This window comes from Petromyzon marinus, chromosome 11 (assembly GCF_048934315.1).
Source record: "Petromyzon marinus isolate PM22_M1 ecotype Great Lakes invasive population chromosome 11, UKy_Petmar_22M1.pri1.0, whole genome shotgun sequence".
NCBI lineage: Eukaryota > Metazoa > Chordata > Hyperoartia > Petromyzontiformes > Petromyzontidae > Petromyzon > Petromyzon marinus.
The window spans coordinates 7,225,377-7,246,045 of record NC_133677.1 but is presented as its reverse complement, the minus strand read 5'-3'; the positions used below and the strand labels follow the sequence as shown (position 1 = coordinate 7,246,045).

The 20,669-nt window shown below is 45.6% G+C and overlaps 1 protein-coding gene across 7 annotated transcripts in view; it reads left to right on the top strand.

The window, feature by feature from the left end:
* The first annotated feature begins 1,161 nt into the window (after positions 1-1,161).
* SH3PXD2A (SH3 and PX domains 2A) overlaps positions 1,162-20,669 on the top strand; it is a 127,702-nt gene continuing 108,194 nt past the window's right edge. Inside the window, exons 1-3 of one of the 7 annotated variants that reach the window (XM_032952159.2) lie at positions 1,163-1,473; positions 1,790-2,468; positions 20,034-20,114. In XM_032952159.2, coding sequence (XP_032808050.2) covers positions 2,394-2,468; positions 20,034-20,114 — 156 coding nt within the window. In that variant the 5' untranslated portion in view covers positions 1,163-1,473; positions 1,790-2,393. Of the gene's footprint in view, positions 2,469-13,600; positions 18,327-20,033; positions 20,115-20,669 lie in introns of those variants that run through there. The other 6 variants (XM_032952158.2, XM_032952161.2, XM_032952157.2 and 3 more) reach the window with 6 other exon arrangements.

The window sequence follows — 20,669 nt, the reverse complement described above, 5'->3', positions numbered from 1 at the left end:
AGGCCGGAACGGTACACGAGGGGGTGGGTGGCCAGCACCACGCCCGACCGCCTTAGTGGCAATGTTTTTATCCACCGCACCAACCACACAACCACACACACACAACGACACACACAACCACACACACACAACCATACACACACAACGACACACACAACCACACACACACACAACCACATACACACACAACCACACACACACACACAACCACACACACAACCACACACACAACCACACACAACCACACACACACAACGACACACACACACAACCACACACACACAACCACACACACACGACACACACAACCACACACACACAACCACACACACAACCACACACACCCACACAACCACATACACAACCACACACACACACAACCACACACACACAACCACACACACACATAACCACACACACACAACCACACACACACACAACCACACACACACACAACCACACACACACACAACCACACACACACACAACCACACACACACACAACCACACACACACACAACCACACACACACACAACCACACACACACACAACCACACACACACACAACCACACACACACACACAACCACACACACACACAACCACACACACACACAACCACACACACACACACAACCACACACACACACAACCACACACACACACAACCACACACACACACAACCACACACACACACACAACCACACACACACAACCACACACACACACAACCACACACACACACAACCACACACACACACAACCACACACACACACACAACCACACACACACACACAACCACACACACACACAACCACACACACACACAACCACACACACAACCACACACACACACAACCACACACACACACAACCACACACACACACACAACCACACACACACACAACCACACACACACACAACCACACACACACACAACCACACACACACACAACCACACACACACACAACCACACACACACACAACCACACACACACACACACAACCACACACACACTCTCTCGCCATCAGCAGTGGTTGATGTTTCCGGAGAGCCAGGGCAGTGCGCGTGCGCTAAGAGTGCGCAGGGCGGAGCGCCCGGGTCGCGTCCGCGCTCCTCTGCGCACCCCCCCCCCCCACTCTCTCTCTTCCTCCTCTCTCTCCTCATCCTCACCTCATCCTCCTTCCTCCTGTGGCCGGCCGCTCAAGGCTTCTCCCTAACCCAGCGCTTCTCCACAATCCAGGGCTTCGCTCTCTCGGTCTCTCCCACTCTCGCGTCTTCCTGCTCGCCCGCTCTTCTTCCCGACTCAGCGCGTCCCCCCCCACCCTCCTCTCCTGCTCCACATCATCACCATCCTCTCGCTTCTCCTCTCGCCTCTGCTCGCCCACTCTTCTTCTCAACCCAGCGTTCTCCCACCTCCTTTGGCGTTGTCATCATCTTGACCATCACCACCACCATCACCGCCGTAGTAAGCTGCTGTTTGGTAATGTCTACAATCACGCACACGCCAGAGTTGCTGCGTCTCTTAGCTAGCTGTAGGCTTAGTGCTGAGAGCTAGCTCTTATCTAGACAGATCTCGTGTACACCCACACTCTATATCCTTTCGATCTGCCTCGCTCTCAGTATTGCTCTGTTGCGGGATAGCTCTGCAGTTTATTTTATTTCACTATTTTTGTTTTGTTTTATTTCTTCTCGACGAGTTAGCCCCGGTGTCTTCCTCCTCATTCCACTCTTCCCTTCATCTCCCTCCCCCTCCTTCTGTTTTTTTTCCGCCGCTCCCCAAGAGAGATTACCTTCAGACATCTCCATTAAGGACTTGAGACACTGCTTACTACACACAGGCCCAGTTGGACACGCACGTAACACATAGACAGGTCACACACAGACACACCGTATACACAATCAATCATACGCAGTTGTTAACGCCACACGCTCACACGTGCGCGTTTATTCATCGCACACCTATGATGGACAGATGCCACGGCGTGTACTTAACGTGCGTGTCCAAGCGTAGCCGCTCGGGTTAACGTCACACGAGAGTAGACATACGCACGTACGCACATGTATATACGTGCACAGCATCCCCTGCGTGCATGCAGGACGCATGCGTGCAGATGTTGGAGACCGCACACTCGCACGTCTTGCAATGTGAGCACACCAGCGCAACCTGATAGGTAAACAAAGCCAGGAATAGCACCGAATAGGTTACGGCAGCATTGACTGGTCAGTAGTATATCTTGCATTTATGCCGCGTTAATTATACTTTTTTTGGGGGGGGGGGGGGGGGAGGTACACGTTTATTTCTTTGTTATTTTGACCCGAAATATTTAATCGGGGGGTCAGTGCCAAAAAAAAACCCACCAATCACACCACACGACTGTTGGCAAGATGATGCCACGGAGGACGTTAGAAGATGTGAAAGTTGAAGATGTGGAAAAGAGGCGATCACCCAGCAAGCACTATGTACGTATATGTAACGTGACAACGTCACCACTCTTCACAATGCATCCACGGTTCTCCTTCACCAGACTCTATTTTGTACAAACTCATCCGCACACAAACAGAGCAAAACAAACACACTCCCAACAATGCACACTAGTCCGTAAAAAAAACCACACAGGTAGTAGACCATAACACACAAACACAATGTGCATGCCTTTTTTCCCTATACACCAACACACATAGAACGGAATGCATATACGAGTGGCCATGCATGCACACATCTGTATAACTGTATTGATACAAATGGCACACACGCGTGCACACGTGGTGAAACATTGCATGTGTTGGAGGGATATGCGTCGTTAACCTTAAATCCGGTTACTGTCAACATCCTATCGCGACACGCGTTTCAATGCAATGCATGTACAACGCGCGTGTACTCTAAAAACGCACTCACAATCTTGTATTGAACGACACGTGTATGATCGCAATCATGAACACTTGCATCAGCTGATGTATGGGACTGCACTCATGGCTGAAACAATGTGTTCTTGATTCATTGATTGGTGTTTTGGGAATTTGTAAAGCTTTGTAACGGCTGTCAGATTGTCAGGCTCGCACGTTCTGTGTTCACCCGTGTTTGCGGAGTGTATGTTATACATCATGTGTTTGTGGAGTGTATGTTATGAATCATGTAGTGTGTGTCGCGGCTGCTTTTAATGGTGCAAGTTGGCTCTGCTACACCAGTTTCCATCCTTGTGTTATGCCCATTGCAGAAGAGTGCCACGGTGAATCATCCTAAAGTCTCGCGTGGCCAGTTGCATGCGATTTTCAATCACTGCGTGTTTCCCCTTTTACATTGCAAACCAAGTGAAGACAATTTAATGCGTTTCATGCGACCCACCCCTGAACCTTTCTGGGCAAACACTGTCGCGTACTGCTGTTTGTATCTTGTGTATAACCACATGTACAGCCCGATGTTCAATTGCAGCTTAAAACAAAACTTGCGGTGCTTTGCAAAATCCCAAAATGCCAAGCGACCAGCAACAAACAGCACGATTTAAGGCGTCGCAGTGTGTTGGTTGAACACAGCGTGGTGGTTGAATACAGTGTGGTTGGTGAACACAGCGTGGTTGGTGAACACTTTGGTGGTTGGTGAACACAGCGTGATGGTTGAACACAATGTGGTTGGTGAAGACTGTTTGGTGGTGGTTGGTGAACACAGCGTGGTGGTTGAACACAATGTGGTTGGTGAACACTGTTTGGTGGTGGTTGGTGAACACAATGTGGTTGGTGAACACTGTTTGGTGGTGGTTGGTGAACACAGCGTGGTGGTTGAACACAATGTGGTTGGTGAACACAGGTGGTGGTTGGTGAACACAATGTGGTTGGTGAACACTGTTTGGTGGTGGTTGGTGAACACAGCGTGGTGGTTGAACACAATGTGGTTGGTGAACACTGGTGGTGGTTGGTTGAACACAATGTGGTTGGTGAAGACTGTTTGGTGGTGGTTGGTGAACACAGCGTGGTAGTTGAACACAATGTAGTTGGTGAACACTGGTTGGTGGTGGTTGGTGAACACAATGTGGTTGGTGAACACAATGTGGTTGGTGAACACTGTTTGGTTGGTGGTGGTTGGTGAACACAATGTGGTTGGTGAACACAATGTGGTTGGTGAACACTGTTTGGTGGTGGTTGGTGAACACAATGTGGTTGGTGAACACAATGTGGTTGGTGAACACAATGTGGTTGGTGGTGGTTGGTGAACACAATGTGGTTGGTGAACACTGGTGGTGGTTGGTGAACACAATGTGGTTGGTGAACACTGGTGGTGGTTGGTGAACACAATGTGGTTGGTGAACACAATGTGGTTTGTGAACACTGTTTGGGGGTGGTTGGTGAACACAATGTGGTTGGTGAACACAATGTGGTTGGTGAACACAATGTGGTTGGTGAACACAATGTGGTTGGTGGTGGTTGGTGAACACAGCGTGCTGGCTGCACACTGTGGGGATGAGCCCGGGTCCTCAACATGGTTGTAGGAATCGATGCGTGGATGCTGAATTGACGGTGTTCCCTGCACGCCTCGCGAGTCGTGTCGGTTACTTGACCATACTTCACCACGTTGCCACATGTACTCGTCTGTGGTCCTCTTGTTGTAGAAAGTGAGCATAGACGTGGGTGCATAGTACAGCACAATACTTGATTTTGCTACACGGCCCTCAGCTGTCCACCACGAATCGCCCCGCGCACTACCTGGGAGCCCATTTGAATCGGAATCGTTATTTATGCTGCAGGAATCCGATGACCTACAAAGCACTTTTTCACAGATGTCCGGTAGGGGCGGGTCAGAAAGTTACACCCATCCGAGTACTATTCAGGCTCATACTTGCTTAGCCGCCGAGGTCTGACAAGATCAGGCACACGCTGGTTGATTTGGTCACAGGCAAAGTATGAATGCACACACCTTCAATTTTCTATTCTATAATATTTTTTTTAAACAGGTTAGCTTTCAAGTCTCCTGGAACGGGTGTCACTATCCCCGTGTTTCATATTCAGGAGTGATGCAATTAAACACCACGCGCGTTCAGTTACCCTATTAGCATTCGCGTTCACGTGAAAATTTGCCATGTTTGGTGAGAGAAAATAAGCTCAACCTGTCACAAAGGTGCAGTGTAGAGAACAAAAATATAGTCAAATGCATCTCTGTTGGCTCCCACATGGCTTATGAAGCTATTCATTCATTCACTCAGTCGTAAACAACTGTACCACCGAAAATAAACGCAAGACTTGCATTGCCAAGGGAATTGAGTGGGTTTTTTATATTCTCTCTCCTTATGGTACTGTATGTATCGTACACATAGCTTTCGTATTGTTCACAGTCACGGAACGTAAACAGTGAACGGTTTTTTTTTGTTCGGCAGCTCCTGTTTCTCAAATGTCCTTCAAGAGTACAAGACATGCGCCTTCATGTATGTGTGTCACAGGGCGGGATGAATGTTAGAGCTGACCACGCACGACACGTTGGTTCTCTCTCTCTCTCTTGTTCACTGCGGTTGCGAACAGACAGAGGCAGCAGGCAATGTCTTTCAATGCGGTATCTCCGGTTTCTTTCTATGCAATTGTTGCTGAGATGAATCCCAGATCGTCCGCATACTTTTTAGCGGTCAATGCCTTCCGCTATTTTCGGAGAGAATTTCATCTTCCCCGCAAGACTTAAACCGCCGCTCCGAATAAAGCGAGACGCTGCTACAGTGGCGTGCATTGTTTACTGCCTGGCAGTGGCTGTAAATCTCAAGACTTGGAATGACGTACAGATGAGCTTTCCTGACAAAAGTAAAAGAAAGAAGAAAAAAACCCACACCGTTAATTTTAGTTAACGACCGTGCATTTTTAATACGTCGTTCGTTTCCTCTCTCTTGATTCAACATGATTTTGGGGAGAATTAAAACTCTCGTTTTTTTTCCCACGAGCCAGGAAGACTTGCAACTTGAAAATGCATTCCTTCTCAATTACGCTGGCTGCAACACGTCCGAATGTGTCTTTTCGCGTAATTGGGAGTATCACTTTAAGAACTGCCACAAATTTCGCGGTCCGTGCGCAACGCGACGCGTTTGCCCCCATGAATTCAAAGTCACCGTACGCTTAAAATGGTTCAATTTTGTATCAATCACTTTACGGTTATGGGTACGCATACCCTTCCTCGTAAAATGGTAAACGTCTTCATAACCGAGCTGACTGCACCAAGCGAACGTGATTGGTCACGTTCGTGGATGCTGCTGAATGTGTGCCGCTAATTTGGAGGATGATTAGCTGTGATTTCCTTCGCCAGCTTTAAAGATGTAACTTTTCGTACAACCATTGTCAACACCAAGTACCGAACCGTACACTGTTATGTGTGGGTAAGATGTCAAAATGAACTTCATGGGGAAAGGTTAGATTGGGTGCATACGATACACGTGTAAATCTGTTTCACTATAGCGCTGTTTAAACATTTATTCTGTGATGGGTTATTGCCAAGCAAGCTAGTCCGAATCCTTGTACACCAAGGTAATAAATTCTTTACGTACATAATTTGGTTCGAGGGAAGATTACGCTGCCTCGAATCAAATAAACAGAGGGTGATAACAGCAGTAAATAATAAAAGCGAGTAACCCTGCATGTGTAGGAATTCATTTATTACAAATGCTTGCTTCAAGAAATAGATGGTCATAAAGTTTATAGTTTCTTTCTGTGGTGCAACTATCCTGTTTGTCGTGGCCGGTGTGTGGCCTTGGAAGAGTCATTATCTTCGTTTTGGCATTCACGGTTTTGATGGCTGACGAGACTGGCCAAGTCAGGCAGCTGCAAACACAAGTCATATGTGCAGTAACGCTGACAGCAAACCACACCGTAGTGTTACCCCCCCCCCCCCCCAGACTTAAAGATAAAAGCACGCGCTGCACCGTGACATACAACAGCCTGTGTACGTGTGTGTGTGTGGTTGTGTATTCTCCCTTGCCCCATAATGCCGTGCGCAGCCAGAACCAAGTCGTTAAGGCACTGACAGTGGAGTGGCGTCCACTGTGGTAGATGGAGATCGCCCATCACCCACGACTCCGTCTCGAACGGCGAACGCTAAACCTGCGCGTTTCGGCCTCTAATCCAGACTCGCGCCGCCACAGACGACTGCGCAACGACAGGATACGAAGCACGGCGCGCTGTTTATCGCTCAGAACAGCGTTTGTGTTAGAAACCGCGTTTTTGCGCTCCCTTCGCCTGCCTGCCTGCCTGCTGGCTTACTCGCTTGCAACGCTGCCTCATTAAAGGTGTTGAATGTAACGGCAATATTTCAGCACCCCCCGCCCCTCCTCCCGCCGTCTCCGTCCGCCTGCATTGCCACCAATTCCAGGGAAGTCTGAGCTGGAGAAAGCGCAGAGGCGTTTGGATGGTGAGAAGGGCGATTGTCTCGTCGCGTTTATCGCACGTGCCGCCTTTCAAAGGTGGAGAAATTGTTTCAAGAAGGAGCGCAATTAATTGTTGTCGGGCCACGCATCAGGCCAAACGATAGATAAATACCTTGGCTTCGCTCAACCTCATGCTATGCACCAACAGAATGTTTTTTTGGTGGGACGCCACACACTTTCAGGATATGAGACACTCCGTTTGCGATGACAACTTACCGTTGCCGCACCTATTTTTTTACAACCTTGCTGGAGATGAATCAACGTGCGTGTAAAGTTCATTTCGCAAGTGCAAATCTATTTCCCTTAATTAGACTTGTGTTGTTATTGCAAACCTAACATCTTTCCATTCAACTGTCAGTTTTAATCATACGTAGGCTGCAGGGATGTAGTGAAAGCATATTTTTTTATGTTGATGTTAATTAACGCTCGTGACACATGTAATGATTTGCAAGCATAAGAGTTCATGGATATATTTCCATCCATGTGCAGTACATTTTTGATTTAAAGCTTTCGTGATTGCAGGGATTCATATTCTTTGGTTCTTTCGGTAAAGTCACGTAGAATGAGAATAAAATAATAAATTGATAAAATAATTTTATTGTGTTATTTTATTTTATCAATTTATTATTTTATTCTCATTCTACGTGACTTTACCGAAAGAACCAAAGAAAATGAACCAAGAAACATGTGCAATATGTTGCATACAATGGGTTAACATTGCCCGGCAGCCACTAGAGACGCTACCATTCACTGCAATGAGAATTGATTCATGCGTGAAAACGCGACCCTGAATCAGGACCATCAAATGTGTGGGGAGTGCATCGTTCAGCTCCTAATTGACTGGAGTTTTTTTTGTTGTTGTTGCAAATGTCAATAAAACCAATGACAGTACAACATTTATACGACATGTACAAACGTATATAATGTACAGCTCTTTGATGTTAGTCGTTGGGGTAATTTGACCGTACTCCATGCTGGTCAGAGTGGGGTTGTTGAAATTGGAGGGAGGACCAAGACCAGTTCAGATATCACCCGCAGCTGACAGCCACGGCCAGGGATCAAACCCAGGATTGCCAGATTCATAGGCACAGCGGGCTAACCACTGCGCAGACACCGGTCCACCCAGTACACAAATACCGGGTTGAAAATACCGTTCGAGTAGCGTGTGTTTGTATGAGAGTCATGCGTACACAGCGCGTCAGAAATTGCGTTTGCATTCGCAGCGTGCCTCCAGTCTCTTTAAGATTATAGAGAGGGCCTTTAAAAATGTGCCATAAAAGACATCGGTTGGGCGCGTGGCAGGCGGCACCCACGCGCTAATGCCATGCGCAAGTGACCCCCCCCCGCCCCTCCCAGCTGCTCGTCACTTCAGTGCCACTTTCTGGATAGCCGCCACCTGTTGAGGGGGGCCAGACAAACACTCCGCTGCCACTGCCGCGTCTCCTTTCACTCGTGTGATCCCCCCCCCCAACCAACCACCGCTTGTGCATGGCTGACCTCACCCTGCGTGGATTTTGACAACTGCCGCTGGGCGAGTGGCGTGTGGCATGCGTGATTGTGGCAAGCACGTGTGTGTGTGTGAAAGAGGGAAAGCGTGTGTGTGTGTTTGCGTGTGTGTGTGTGCGTGCGCATGAACGGCCGTGTAGTGGTTTGTGCAGCGGGTTGGAGCTCTGCGCCGTGAACCCGGTGACCCGAGTTTGATTTTGCGTTCACGACCAACAGCAACGGAATTTTTTTTTTTAACTGGTTCCCGGGCTTCTCCTAGGTCGACTCAGCCTAAAATGAGTACCTTGTGTGTGAACAGTCGGCAATGGGGAGATAAAGGTGGCCGGGTGTGGTGCTGATCGTGTTGGGCTTCATTAGGTGCTCACTCGCGGCACTCGCCCCAACAGGCTGTTAAGGCTATTGGGGGGATCTTTGTCTTTGTGTGCAGATGCGCAGTCACTTGGCTGTGCCCGTCAATGTCCTTCAGCCGTGTTGACCCATCTTTTGTGTGCCTGTGCCTTCACACCATTTTTAAATGCTGCTTTACAACTTATGTCAGCTCTGTCCATCCCTCCGTGCATAATAGTGGGCAGGCTGATACACTGTTACTCTCAGGAAAAAAATATCCAACATGAATGAATCTGGAGTGTAACGTTTTGTTGTTGTTTGGAGCTTACTGTATTGAAAAATGTCCAAAGCTTTTCCCCAAACTTGGAAGCACAGATCAGAGCAAACATCCCTTCAGCATTTGCCACTTTGCCCATGTATTGTGCTCTGTTAGCTACCTGTTGGTTTCCGTGCTGCTAATCCAATACTTTCAAATACAAACACATGTCGGAGAGCGTTACGTATCCATGCCAGTGTGTGATTTTTCCCAATTTGCTAACATTGGCTGGTTCTATTTGGCAACACTCTGCAAAAATCAGTGATTGTCATTAGTGCAGTTCTTAGACAATGTCATTGTTTCGTTTTCTAAATCAGCCTAATTATACATAATACCGGTCATCAGAAAACTTTTTAAAAAGTTAATTCTCATCAGGCCCCATGGTGTTAAGTGTAGTCTGCAGCCCTTATTAACTCTCTCTCTTATCCCTCTTTTTACGTGCTATAAACAGCGCTGTTGCCAGAAATGTCACTTATAATATATTTTTCTTTTAATGCCACAGTGTTATTGACGAATGTGTTGAGTTCATTTGTGCAAATAATAGATATGGGGTGTAATTTTGGAGGTGATTATCTATAATTTTGTAAAATTTGGTTTATTTGTGGAAAAGGTCAAGAGTTTAACACACCCATGAAAATGAACGCACCATCACTACACACAGCATGGATGAAAACATCGGTTCGTTTGAGTGCGTCCGACAAATGCTTTCTTAACCACAGTCTTAATTGGTTTACACACTGTACCCAAGTACAAAGCCACTTCATGATACCAGTAATGATTACCCATTTCTTTAAAGTGTCTGAAATGTATGTCCAAAATTGCAGAATTATGCTTCTCGAAATAACAGGGAGAGGGAAAAACATGTGTATGTGTTTTGTTGGTAGGGAATGACATACCGAGAAACTGCGGATTAAAAATCTTATTTTTTTCCAACATTGTAAATTAAGTGCCAAATCACAACATTCCGTATATGGCCGGCCATTTCGTACGGGAACGTTGTCCTGAAAATGAAATAAATCGACCTTCTTTACGCATCTCCACATATAGACACTATATTTTTTTAGTCTTATAAGCATATTGATTTTGTGGACTTGTTATCCATATACGTATTTGCTTAACCACACAAATCCCAGACTTGTAGTCCTCGAATTGCTTTCGCAAAATGCTTTTGATTAGTATAGTTTAAATGTAGAAGGATAATATGCTGAGTGCATTTTTATTAAATGCGGAGATGGAGAATCATCATCATCATCGCGATCCATGGGCAGATAGCCCGTAGGTGTCCACTGCACGTTTCGTAATTTGTTTCCACTTTCCTCTGTCTTGTGCCAATATGCTCAAGTGGTGCCACATCTGTCTGGCACCAATCACTTCTTATGTCGTCGCCAAGCCATTATCTCTTAGGTCTTGATAAAGGACGGAGGCGGATTCATTATTACACAATTATTATTATTATTTTTATTGCTTACCTAGGAAAGTTCTCGCTAAGCCGAATGACTATTTTCAAGAGGGTCATGTCCGGTTGTTGGATATTAATCCCGATTGAGTTCATTCGCAAGTAATTTTTTTGTTCATTGCCATGTACGGCCAATACAAGTTACATTGCATGTTTCCTTTGTAGCTATGGGAGGCGAACGATACAAAAAAAAGGTGGAGAACATGCAAACGGCGTGCGGAAAGGTGCTCCAGTCGGGTATGGAACCCAGACCCTTCTTGCCGTGAGCCACAAGTGTGACCATTGCGACACCCTGCCACAAATGGCCCACAACGAAACATAAAGTCATTTTAACATCTATTGATGATGCCTGCTTTTATCTGAATTGTGTGTGCGGGTTAATATTGGTTGGCTAGAGAATATTAGTATTCTTGGAGAGTAATGCATAGCGCTTCCAGCGGTGGTCTGTACGTATGTTGTGGATCTGTCTGAATCAAGGATAAATACTTTTTAATATATTGTAATAGTCCGCTATTTGTGTTGTGTGCAGGTTTAATATCGGTTGGCTAGTGAATATTAGTATGCTTAGAGAATAGTGCATAGTGCTTCCAGCGGTTGTCTATTTTGACATTGTACTTCTTGTCTGATACTAGGGTTTGCTGGTTGGCCTAATTTTTTGCCACGATCTGCCCCCCCCCCCCCCCTCAGATAATAAATTGCATGTACTTTATCAACAAGAAGCCTGCCCTGCTTTGAGAAGACATTAAGCCTGCTATCTTACCCGATTCCTTGTGGACGGGTTTTTTCCCTTCTTACCAATAGTAGGTCATCATGTGTTGTGTCATGACATCATTTGCCAATAAATATTTCCTGCAGCGAGCAAACTCCCCACGGTGCGAGGTGGGTCAGGCCTATTCCGTAAACAAGTTGCGTGCAGCCTAATATATCTGTGGAAATAAACAAGGGGTGAGGCGTGGAGGGAATTAGACATGCACGATCGAGAGAGACGGCGTTACATTGTGTTGGGGTGCGGGTGGCTTCCAGATGAACGTGGTTTGTTCAACGTCACTTTATCAATCGACCGCTGGATTAAAGCTTCCCCCACACCCTGTCAGTGATGGGCGCTGCTTGGCCATACTTCACCACGCTGGCAGTGCCTCGTTAGTGAAGGAGGGGGGAGGATGCAGATGAATACTGCACGAGTAAAAAACAAGTCATCACATTCGTCTTCAACACTGTCGTATAACAGAGAAGAAAACATAGTTGTCCAATGGTTCAGGAAATGGGCCTTCTTCAGAGCAGCAAAGAGAGGGCAGCAAGGTTGACCGGCTTTACAATTGAGAACGTGCACATTCCACCGTGGGTCTCTGAGGAGACAGGGGGCATTCAAGGAAGTTGACAAGCGAATGACTTTTGAATTGACACACTACGCTCCTGGAGCGTGGATTTGCACAGCGCCCAAATGCAACGATATCCCAAGACGTTGCCGGAAACAGTGGGCACAAGAAACGTGTGCCCGTACATCGACGTTGAGTATCGAATGACACCCTTAGAGAGCCAATGCGTGGACATATAGACCAATTTAAACTAAAGTAAAGTATTTTTGCTTCTTTCGGTAAAGTCACGTAGAAGGGAAACAATAAAATAAAAATATAAAACAATAAAATTGTCACGACGTTTCGACTGCAGCACAAGCAATCATCATCAGGTGTGAAAACCACAGCAAGAAAATTTGAAAAAAGTGGCGTTTTTTAACGTTAGCACCACGGAGAGCGAAAGAACCAAGAATATGAATCCCTGCAGTCACGAAAGCTTTAAATCAAAATTTAATGTAAAGTAATCGCATCTGATTGTAGAACTGCGTCGCGCAGGGAGTAAAACACAAATGACTAGTGCAGTGTCTAGCCGTCGTTTTGACGATGGATACTGGGCACAGTATTTCGAGTGAACCTCTGGACTCTGTGGGCATTGAGTGTTTACACTGCTCACAGACCCCACCTTGTCCTATCACTGGCATGCTGACATAAAGCAGGTTCAGGGACATTCTCACGCTTCAACCATATCAACAGATAAAAACTAAAACTACTAAAACCGTTTTTATTTTTACCAGGTAATGCCCACTGAGCTACATCGCTCTTTTTCAGAAGTGACCTGGCCACAAATGATAGCTCAACAAAGTGGCTTATCATCATGTGGCTATTTCTAGCAGCCAAATACTCTTGAATGCACGCTGATTCTAACGTGGATTGAAACAAATCCACGCGACCACGGGGAGAGAGATACACAAACTCCAAATACACTGGCCTCAGGGTTGGGATCGAACCCATGAACTATTGCATTCCAGGCAAGGCAGTTAACATCTGGACACCACGGCACCCCAAAAGGGTTTAGGTACAGCCCTGCAATTGCTTGCTCACTCCGCTGCTGGTGGAAGGGCCGCCACGAGAGAGAGGGAATGGAGAGGCCCTCTCGAGGGTATTTTGGCTGACTCGTCTATCCTGGACGGACGTTTTTGCAAGAGGTGGGAGTACCCACGTTTCACCCCACTCCATGCGACCTGGCGATTGACTGTGGTGTGCCCATGTATACTGCTGGGTTGACGGAGGGAGTGGTGAATAGGGGGCGGGGGGTGGGTTCAGAACCATGCACCATTATTCGACCGCCCAGTTGGGAGGTCAAATTGAACGGATGACCTCTGGATTTCGAATCCAGTGTGTTAACCATTACACCGCCGATCAGCATAAATAGATACGTACATTTATAAACGTCCATTTTTAGTTAACTGTAAATCACGTAACATTGTGACTTGGGTTCCTTCAAAAATACACACACGGAGTGACCTGATGAAAATATCCTGCAGACTGACAGTTTGTTAAAAACAGCCATACTTGAACCCTGCTAAGGAGGACAACGTTGCTCTTCGTGAGCACACTCGATGGTACATTTTAGGTCCAAATTTATCGCTCCGTTGCTTTCAAAAGTTGGAAAATTTAGCATTTCATTCGGAATGGCTGAGTGTTCGGACAGCAAAATGGGCAGCAGTAAAACTCCTTCATGGAGATATACTTTCCGTGCGTACACGTGGCAGAGTTATTGTTAGGTCTCTCTCGCTGCTGCTGCTGCTACTGACGCAAACCACTTGGCTGAAGACTGTGATCACTTCAACATGCGGTGGTAACGATTTCTCTTCGTGCCCTTTGCATTGCACTGCCAATTCAGAGAGCGTGGAGGCTTTTCGAGTGCGCACGTATTGATGGCAATTATGCAGGGAAGCGTCATTTTAAGTGGACGGACGGCGGGCGGACGTCTGCAAGTCTGTGAGGGCCCGTCTGATGAGTACAACATACGTACATACAGTCCCGCTATACTCGAAGTATGGGCCAGTATTGTAGTTTGCGGTGACGTTACGTTTTCCTTTTCCGAGTGGGTTGCAGCACTGTGGAAATTAGGGTGCAAGAGGGCACTTGCACCTCGTTCTTTGACAGCTCAATCAGGGTTTTTTGAAGCTCCATAGTTGGCTTCTGGCTATATATATTATTACTAATATATGCATTATATATTTTTTTTCATTATATCCTGTCAGTCTGGCGGTCGCGGAATTTGAGTCCTGTATTTTGTTGTCGTACGGAGTTTAATGAGAGATCAGTCTGAACGGAAATAACCAAGGACCTCGGCATTGATGATGAGCTATGCATGACGAGGGAGCTTTAACCCAAGTGTAAAAAAAACATGACCGTACATTTTCACCATTTCCTAAATGTTGTGCTTTGAGAGTTGAAAATAGTTTTTGCGATATTAATAAAATAACGTGTCACAAATTTTGTCTTTTTGGGGGGGACCTTTCTACGGATAAATCCTAGTGCGACTGTATTTTATAATGAAATGGCAATGCTCAGTATACCTTTAGCTTTGACATTGGTCTCCCATCCCATTGTGATCACTGTTAAAACAAGGTTCTCCTATCTCAGTAAAGGTAGTCCATAAAAGAACTTTGAGGTCCTCATTTCGATGGCCATTCTTTACACCAGAGACCCATTTGTGATTCCCCTGTCTTTGCATCCACAAATAAACAATACACTCGAATGGAGCATATGTCTCACAGAATGTGCATTTAGCAGTAATCTGTAGCCATCTCTGGAATCACCGGTCTCCCTGTGTGGATGTTAGGTGGCTCCAAAGCATTTATCTAACGCTGGAAACATTTTGAATCTGGTCATGACCATCAAATGTTAATGAACAGACACATGCAGCCGTATTGTAAATCCACTTCTGGATGAAGGCTTCCCCACACTGCACGTTGTGGGGGTTATTTCACCATACTCTACGAGTCAATGTGGCTGTGTGAAGGTGGAGGGCAAGGCCGTAATTATAATATATATTTGGGGGGACACATCCCCCCCAATATTCAAATATGCTCAAAATGTCACCCGCAAAAATATATTGATATATAACAAATTATTATTATGCTGTGTAAATAAAAACAACAATTTGATAAACCTTGGCCACAATATCTGGACTTGTCTTCATATAACAATGCATAGATTTCTGTTCATATGATTGTGGTTATGGCTGTACTTTATTTATCCCTAATCTCTGCCATTACATACAATGAAACAAGAAATGGTAAAAAAACGTTAAAACAGAGCAATGTAATACAATACACTATTAGACATTATTGTAAAAACAAAAATCCATCCCATGTATTAGTGAATTTTAAAATATTTTAGGCAGGAAATGAGTTTCAAATTGACAATTTTTTCTGGGTTGGGACCCCCAGACACCCTGGAAGATTTGCCCCCCCCCCCCATATTGACTCCATGGCTACGGCCTTGGTGGGGGGAATACATGTGGGGCCATATGGAGTACAGTACAACATTGGATTTTTCTGCACTATCCGCACCCTATAAAAACCCGTTCACGCATGGCGGCCGTCCATCCACGCACTATCCAGGCTCAACCCCTCTTAGCTCCTGAGATGTGACAAAAATTGGGTGCACTCCTGGTGATTCATCATGGGACCTCCTTTGCCAGTACCAAAATATTATAATAGGTTTTTCCCCTTAAAACAGGTGTTTTTAACATCTTAACACCTGTTTTGTTGCCAGAAAAAAAGGGGAAAAACCTATTATCATACCCTGGTGATTCGCTTATGCGCACGTTAAAGAATACAGCGTTGTACTCGCAGCTTAGACTAATAATGGTAATAAAAGAATTGAATGTCGGTATACAGAAAAGTCTCGCTGAGTCTCAGTACGGCGATGGCCCGTTTGACCAATTCCACTCATCGGTGTTTGTCTTCGTGCGAGAGGAGTGTGGAGTATCTGGAGAACGCCCATCACACATGCGGTGTGGGGGGGGGGAGTGGGATGCTGCTGCTACGGCACTTGCGATCCAGGCACACACCTTTTGCCTCTTTACGTAACAGGGGGGACAACACTGCAAAGGTCCACGCAGATGGATGGATTCACGATGACTTTTGAGAGTTTTTTTTGACAAGCATCAATAGCTCTGGTCAATCCACCGCTGGATGAAGGCCCCCCCCCCCCGCCCAAGCCAGCGTCGCCAGTCATTGGCTGCCGCTCCGTTGCTATTCTTGACCCAAGCCAACTTACTTTTCTTCATAGATTGGAAATCGTGCATATGCGTGTTCTCGAATGCGCACGTTCCTCTCTCTTGTCTCTTATTGTAATTCCAAGCGTGCATATTTCCTCGTCACATTATGACAACGCGAAAACGTAAGCCAGCATTTGTGGTTGAATGTTAATAAGCTGTTTTTTTGCAAAATAACGCCGTGTATAAAATATTGGGCAAGTCTTGGGCATTTGCAAACGGGACGTGAGAGAGATGCGTAGTGCTTATGCCATTGACTTAAATTAGAGATAAAAAAATCTATCTGACAATTGTGCTCGGCACAGACGCACACTGCCTCGCACACATCAGTCGTGTTGATTGGTCAACGGGCACCGCAAGAAACCAAATTTCACTCGTGTCAGTCATTGGTTTCGTTCTTGGATCAATATCTTATCGTTGGTTCACGAATGTGCGCGGTCTAATACGGGAGCTTGGATATTTCGACGGTGCACTGTGGAGCTCATGGACAAGTGTGAAGGATGGTTGTAAACCATCGGCTGCTGTATAGAAATGTGTACATCACTTTATTTTTTTTTATTTGGGGAGATGAGCCTGATTGCTAATACCTGGTAAAGGGAATATCCTCGTAATGCCACTCCCCATCTTCGCTCACTCGCTCACTCTATCCTCTGCCACTATAAAATTTGTCGACTTTGATTTATAATCCCGAGGACAATTAGTTATTCAACACTGCATCCTATAGACCATTGCCAGAGTCCATCTGTTCACCTTAATGCCGTGAAGGTTTTTTTTTTACTCTCGGCAGCTGCCAGTGTGTGAGCAAAGCCAGCTATTTTTTTTTGGTTCAGTACAAGTTGTAATTGCTCGCCTTAGCAGTTAGTGAAGGAAGAGAGCAACCTTGGGTCGCATCCAATGTTGTTCGGAATGATGTCCGACGTTTCACTTCACGTGCTCAGAGCTTCTTCATTTGAGTTCTTGAAGAAGCTCCGATCACGATGAGCGAAATGTCGGATATATTTTAGCCGGCACGGAAACACATCGGAGAGGTATAGAGCACAAACTGCGAAAACCTACGCTTGTGCTCTGGTCAGCTGAAAATGTGTGTTGGCCAAAAAAAGAATTGCACAAAATAAATGCTAATGATCTCATTCAGCATTTTTTTTGTTATGGCCTTCCTATTAATCCCGAATAATATATTGCACTGTCAACACTATTCGATTGAGGCCGAGGCCATACATTATTGTATTATAAATATAAAGTCTAAATTAGTTAGTTGGCAGTGGAGAAATGTTGGTGATGCACGATCGTGCTTGTGTGAAACATTTGCTCAACATTTAAATAGCCGGCGCGTGCAAAGCATCAATTATATAGTAAGCCTCGCCGTGCGAAGAAACACAAAACACAACTTTTCTCACATCTTCCACAACCCCCTCGCGCCCAACCAGCTCCGCCACCGCCCCCCACACACAAAGCATCGCATAGGGCCCATGAGATGTGTCGAAATGCCAGCGGTGACAACGGTTGCAGCTGCTTGGAACACGTGCTACAGACAACACATGCTTGGTCACGTGGGTCCCTCCGCACGGCTCATAGAAAGGGGGCTCCCTGCATCCCTGGTTGAAGCGGTGGGCTCACTCGTGGCCGAGATGAGCGTGGGGCTTGCACGCTGATCTTCGGTCGAGTGCCTCCAAAGTTTTTTGATATTCTTCTCCCGTAGTGCAAAGGCGAATATTATTCACCTCTGCTCTGGCTCCTGGGTAAGTCACACGCAGCGTATATGTTGGCGGAGGGTCGTAGAATTTCACTTTTATTTCATATAAGGGGAGCCGGTGGATGGATAAAGTAAGATAGTGAATGGTACGGCAAAGCAATGTATGAGTGGGTTAGGAAATAATGAGTACTGTACACTTATTGAATTTATATTGAATGCATGTTTTTATGTTCAACTTCTTTCGCACCGCACGTAGCAAACCGTATTAATCGGAGGTGCACACTTTTTACGAGTTTATATTTGAGATCTATATCGTTTAAAAAATAATAAGATTTTTCTTACATTTGTGAATGTGGAATTGTGAAATAGCTAATGCACAGCTTCATGTTGACTACAATAAGCATAGTTATTTTAGTAGTTCGCATCTTCCTATCGCTTACAGGCCAAGTATGTTATACTTTGGATCCAATATAAATAATCTTAGTATTGTCCAATTTGAATTTTTTTTTAACAATCGCTGGTTAGATTTCCCATATCTGATTATAATTTTTTATTGATGGGGCAGGGGCAGGAGTACAGCTTGTGCATTTGTAATGTCATCCAATACCCACGTCGTTGTGTAGGGCACATCTTCAACATTCTTGTTTGTGGTTTGGCAGGAGGAGGCATACATGTGGGTGCTTGATGATGACCGTTTGAGTTATGGTCGAAACGTCGTGAGAATTTTTTTTTATTGTTTTATATATATTTTGTTATTTTGTTGTTTCTCTTCAACGTGACTTTACCGAAAAAACTAAGAATATGTGGGTGCTTGTTACCAAATCGCATTTCAAAGTAGCTGTCTGTTTAGGCGCATTCTAAACCGGGGAGCCTTTTTGTTGTCCGTCTCGGCGAGCACACACTCCGCGAGCGTGCTCGCTCTCCGGGATTTTGCCCCTCTCCGTCTGAGTTGTGGGCAGGAGTCCCGGGGGTTCGCTTTGTCGTGCCAGCTCGGACGTCTGTGGCCCACGACAGGCTCACTGTGAGATATTGATCCCCCGCCGGCCGTGGAATGGTGGCGCAATGGTTAGCGCGCCGTGCTATAAACCCAGCAATCTTGAGTTTTATTCCCGGCAGCATTGGATAACATTTGTTTGCGTATCACATCTGGACCTGCTGGAAATGGTTCTAGGTATCATAGCCCCCCCCCCCTCCCCACTCCATACCATTACTACTTCACTGATCCACACTGAACAGTGTGGTGAAGCATGGCCAACAACCCGCACGACAGACACTGTGTGGGCTTTATTTGTAAATTCAACTTGTAATTTAACCCAAGACGCTGCCTGTATGGGTTGTTCTCCATCTCCTGGTCAAATGAAAAAAAAAATCTAAATTTGCTAATTACGTTTAAGGCGCCAAGGCAATGGCCAACTGAAATAAACCTCCGAATCATTTCTACAAAAAAATGTTTGGCAGCCGCCCTGCTTGGCAATAATTGGTCTCGTGAAGGGCAGCATTGCACGTTATGTAGCTGATAGCCCGTGAGGTTTGCCACGTTGTGGTTTTTGTTTATTTGCTTTAAGGAACAACAACAACACAGTACATGTAACTTTGTTGGGGTGGGGGGAGGGTGTAGCAATGTTTTTTCAGGCGGAATGTTTTGGATAAACTGTGGAAATGTGCAGGTTTTTTAAAATATTTATTTTATCTATGTGTGCGCAAGTGTTATCTTTCCTGACATCGTGCAATGCACCCTTTGCTGTCTTTCCAGGTGTACATCATCAGTGTCTCGTGGTCAGACGGAAGTTCGCAGGCCATCTTCAGGCGCTACAGCAAGTTCTTTGACCTCCAGGTAAACCGAGCATTGACGGACGATCAGCCGAAGTTTTTACCCGCAGTCGTTTCTCTGCAACCCTTTTTTATGCGCTGGGCCTATATCAGGAATTGATGGTCTTTAAAACTGTTTAAAATCCAAATCCAATTGGCGTCCTCAAATAAATGTCTGGATAAGCGCCCCTTAGCTTGACAAAAGGAGTGAAGTGTTAGGCTCCCTCCCCGTTCGACATAATACCATTATGAAGCATTTTCTTTGCATTTCATTACGCGCGAGAATTCTACCCGTGCAATACCTTGTGTCTTCCTCTGTCTTGTTCAATGTGAGCAACTTGAGTTATATTTATATGGTCATATGCAATGTTTGTCATGCACTCATGCTCTCTGGTAAAAAGTAATAATATTTTAACAACGCAGCAAGCATATCCATTTGACATGTGGCATATAAACTCATGCACATTTGACATTTCGCGAGCGGTTTTAGATCTTTTTATTTTTTTATTGGAAACACACATTCTGCAAGCACGGCTTACGTCTCGAAACGCATGGCCCGCTTCTCGGCTGTCGATCCATT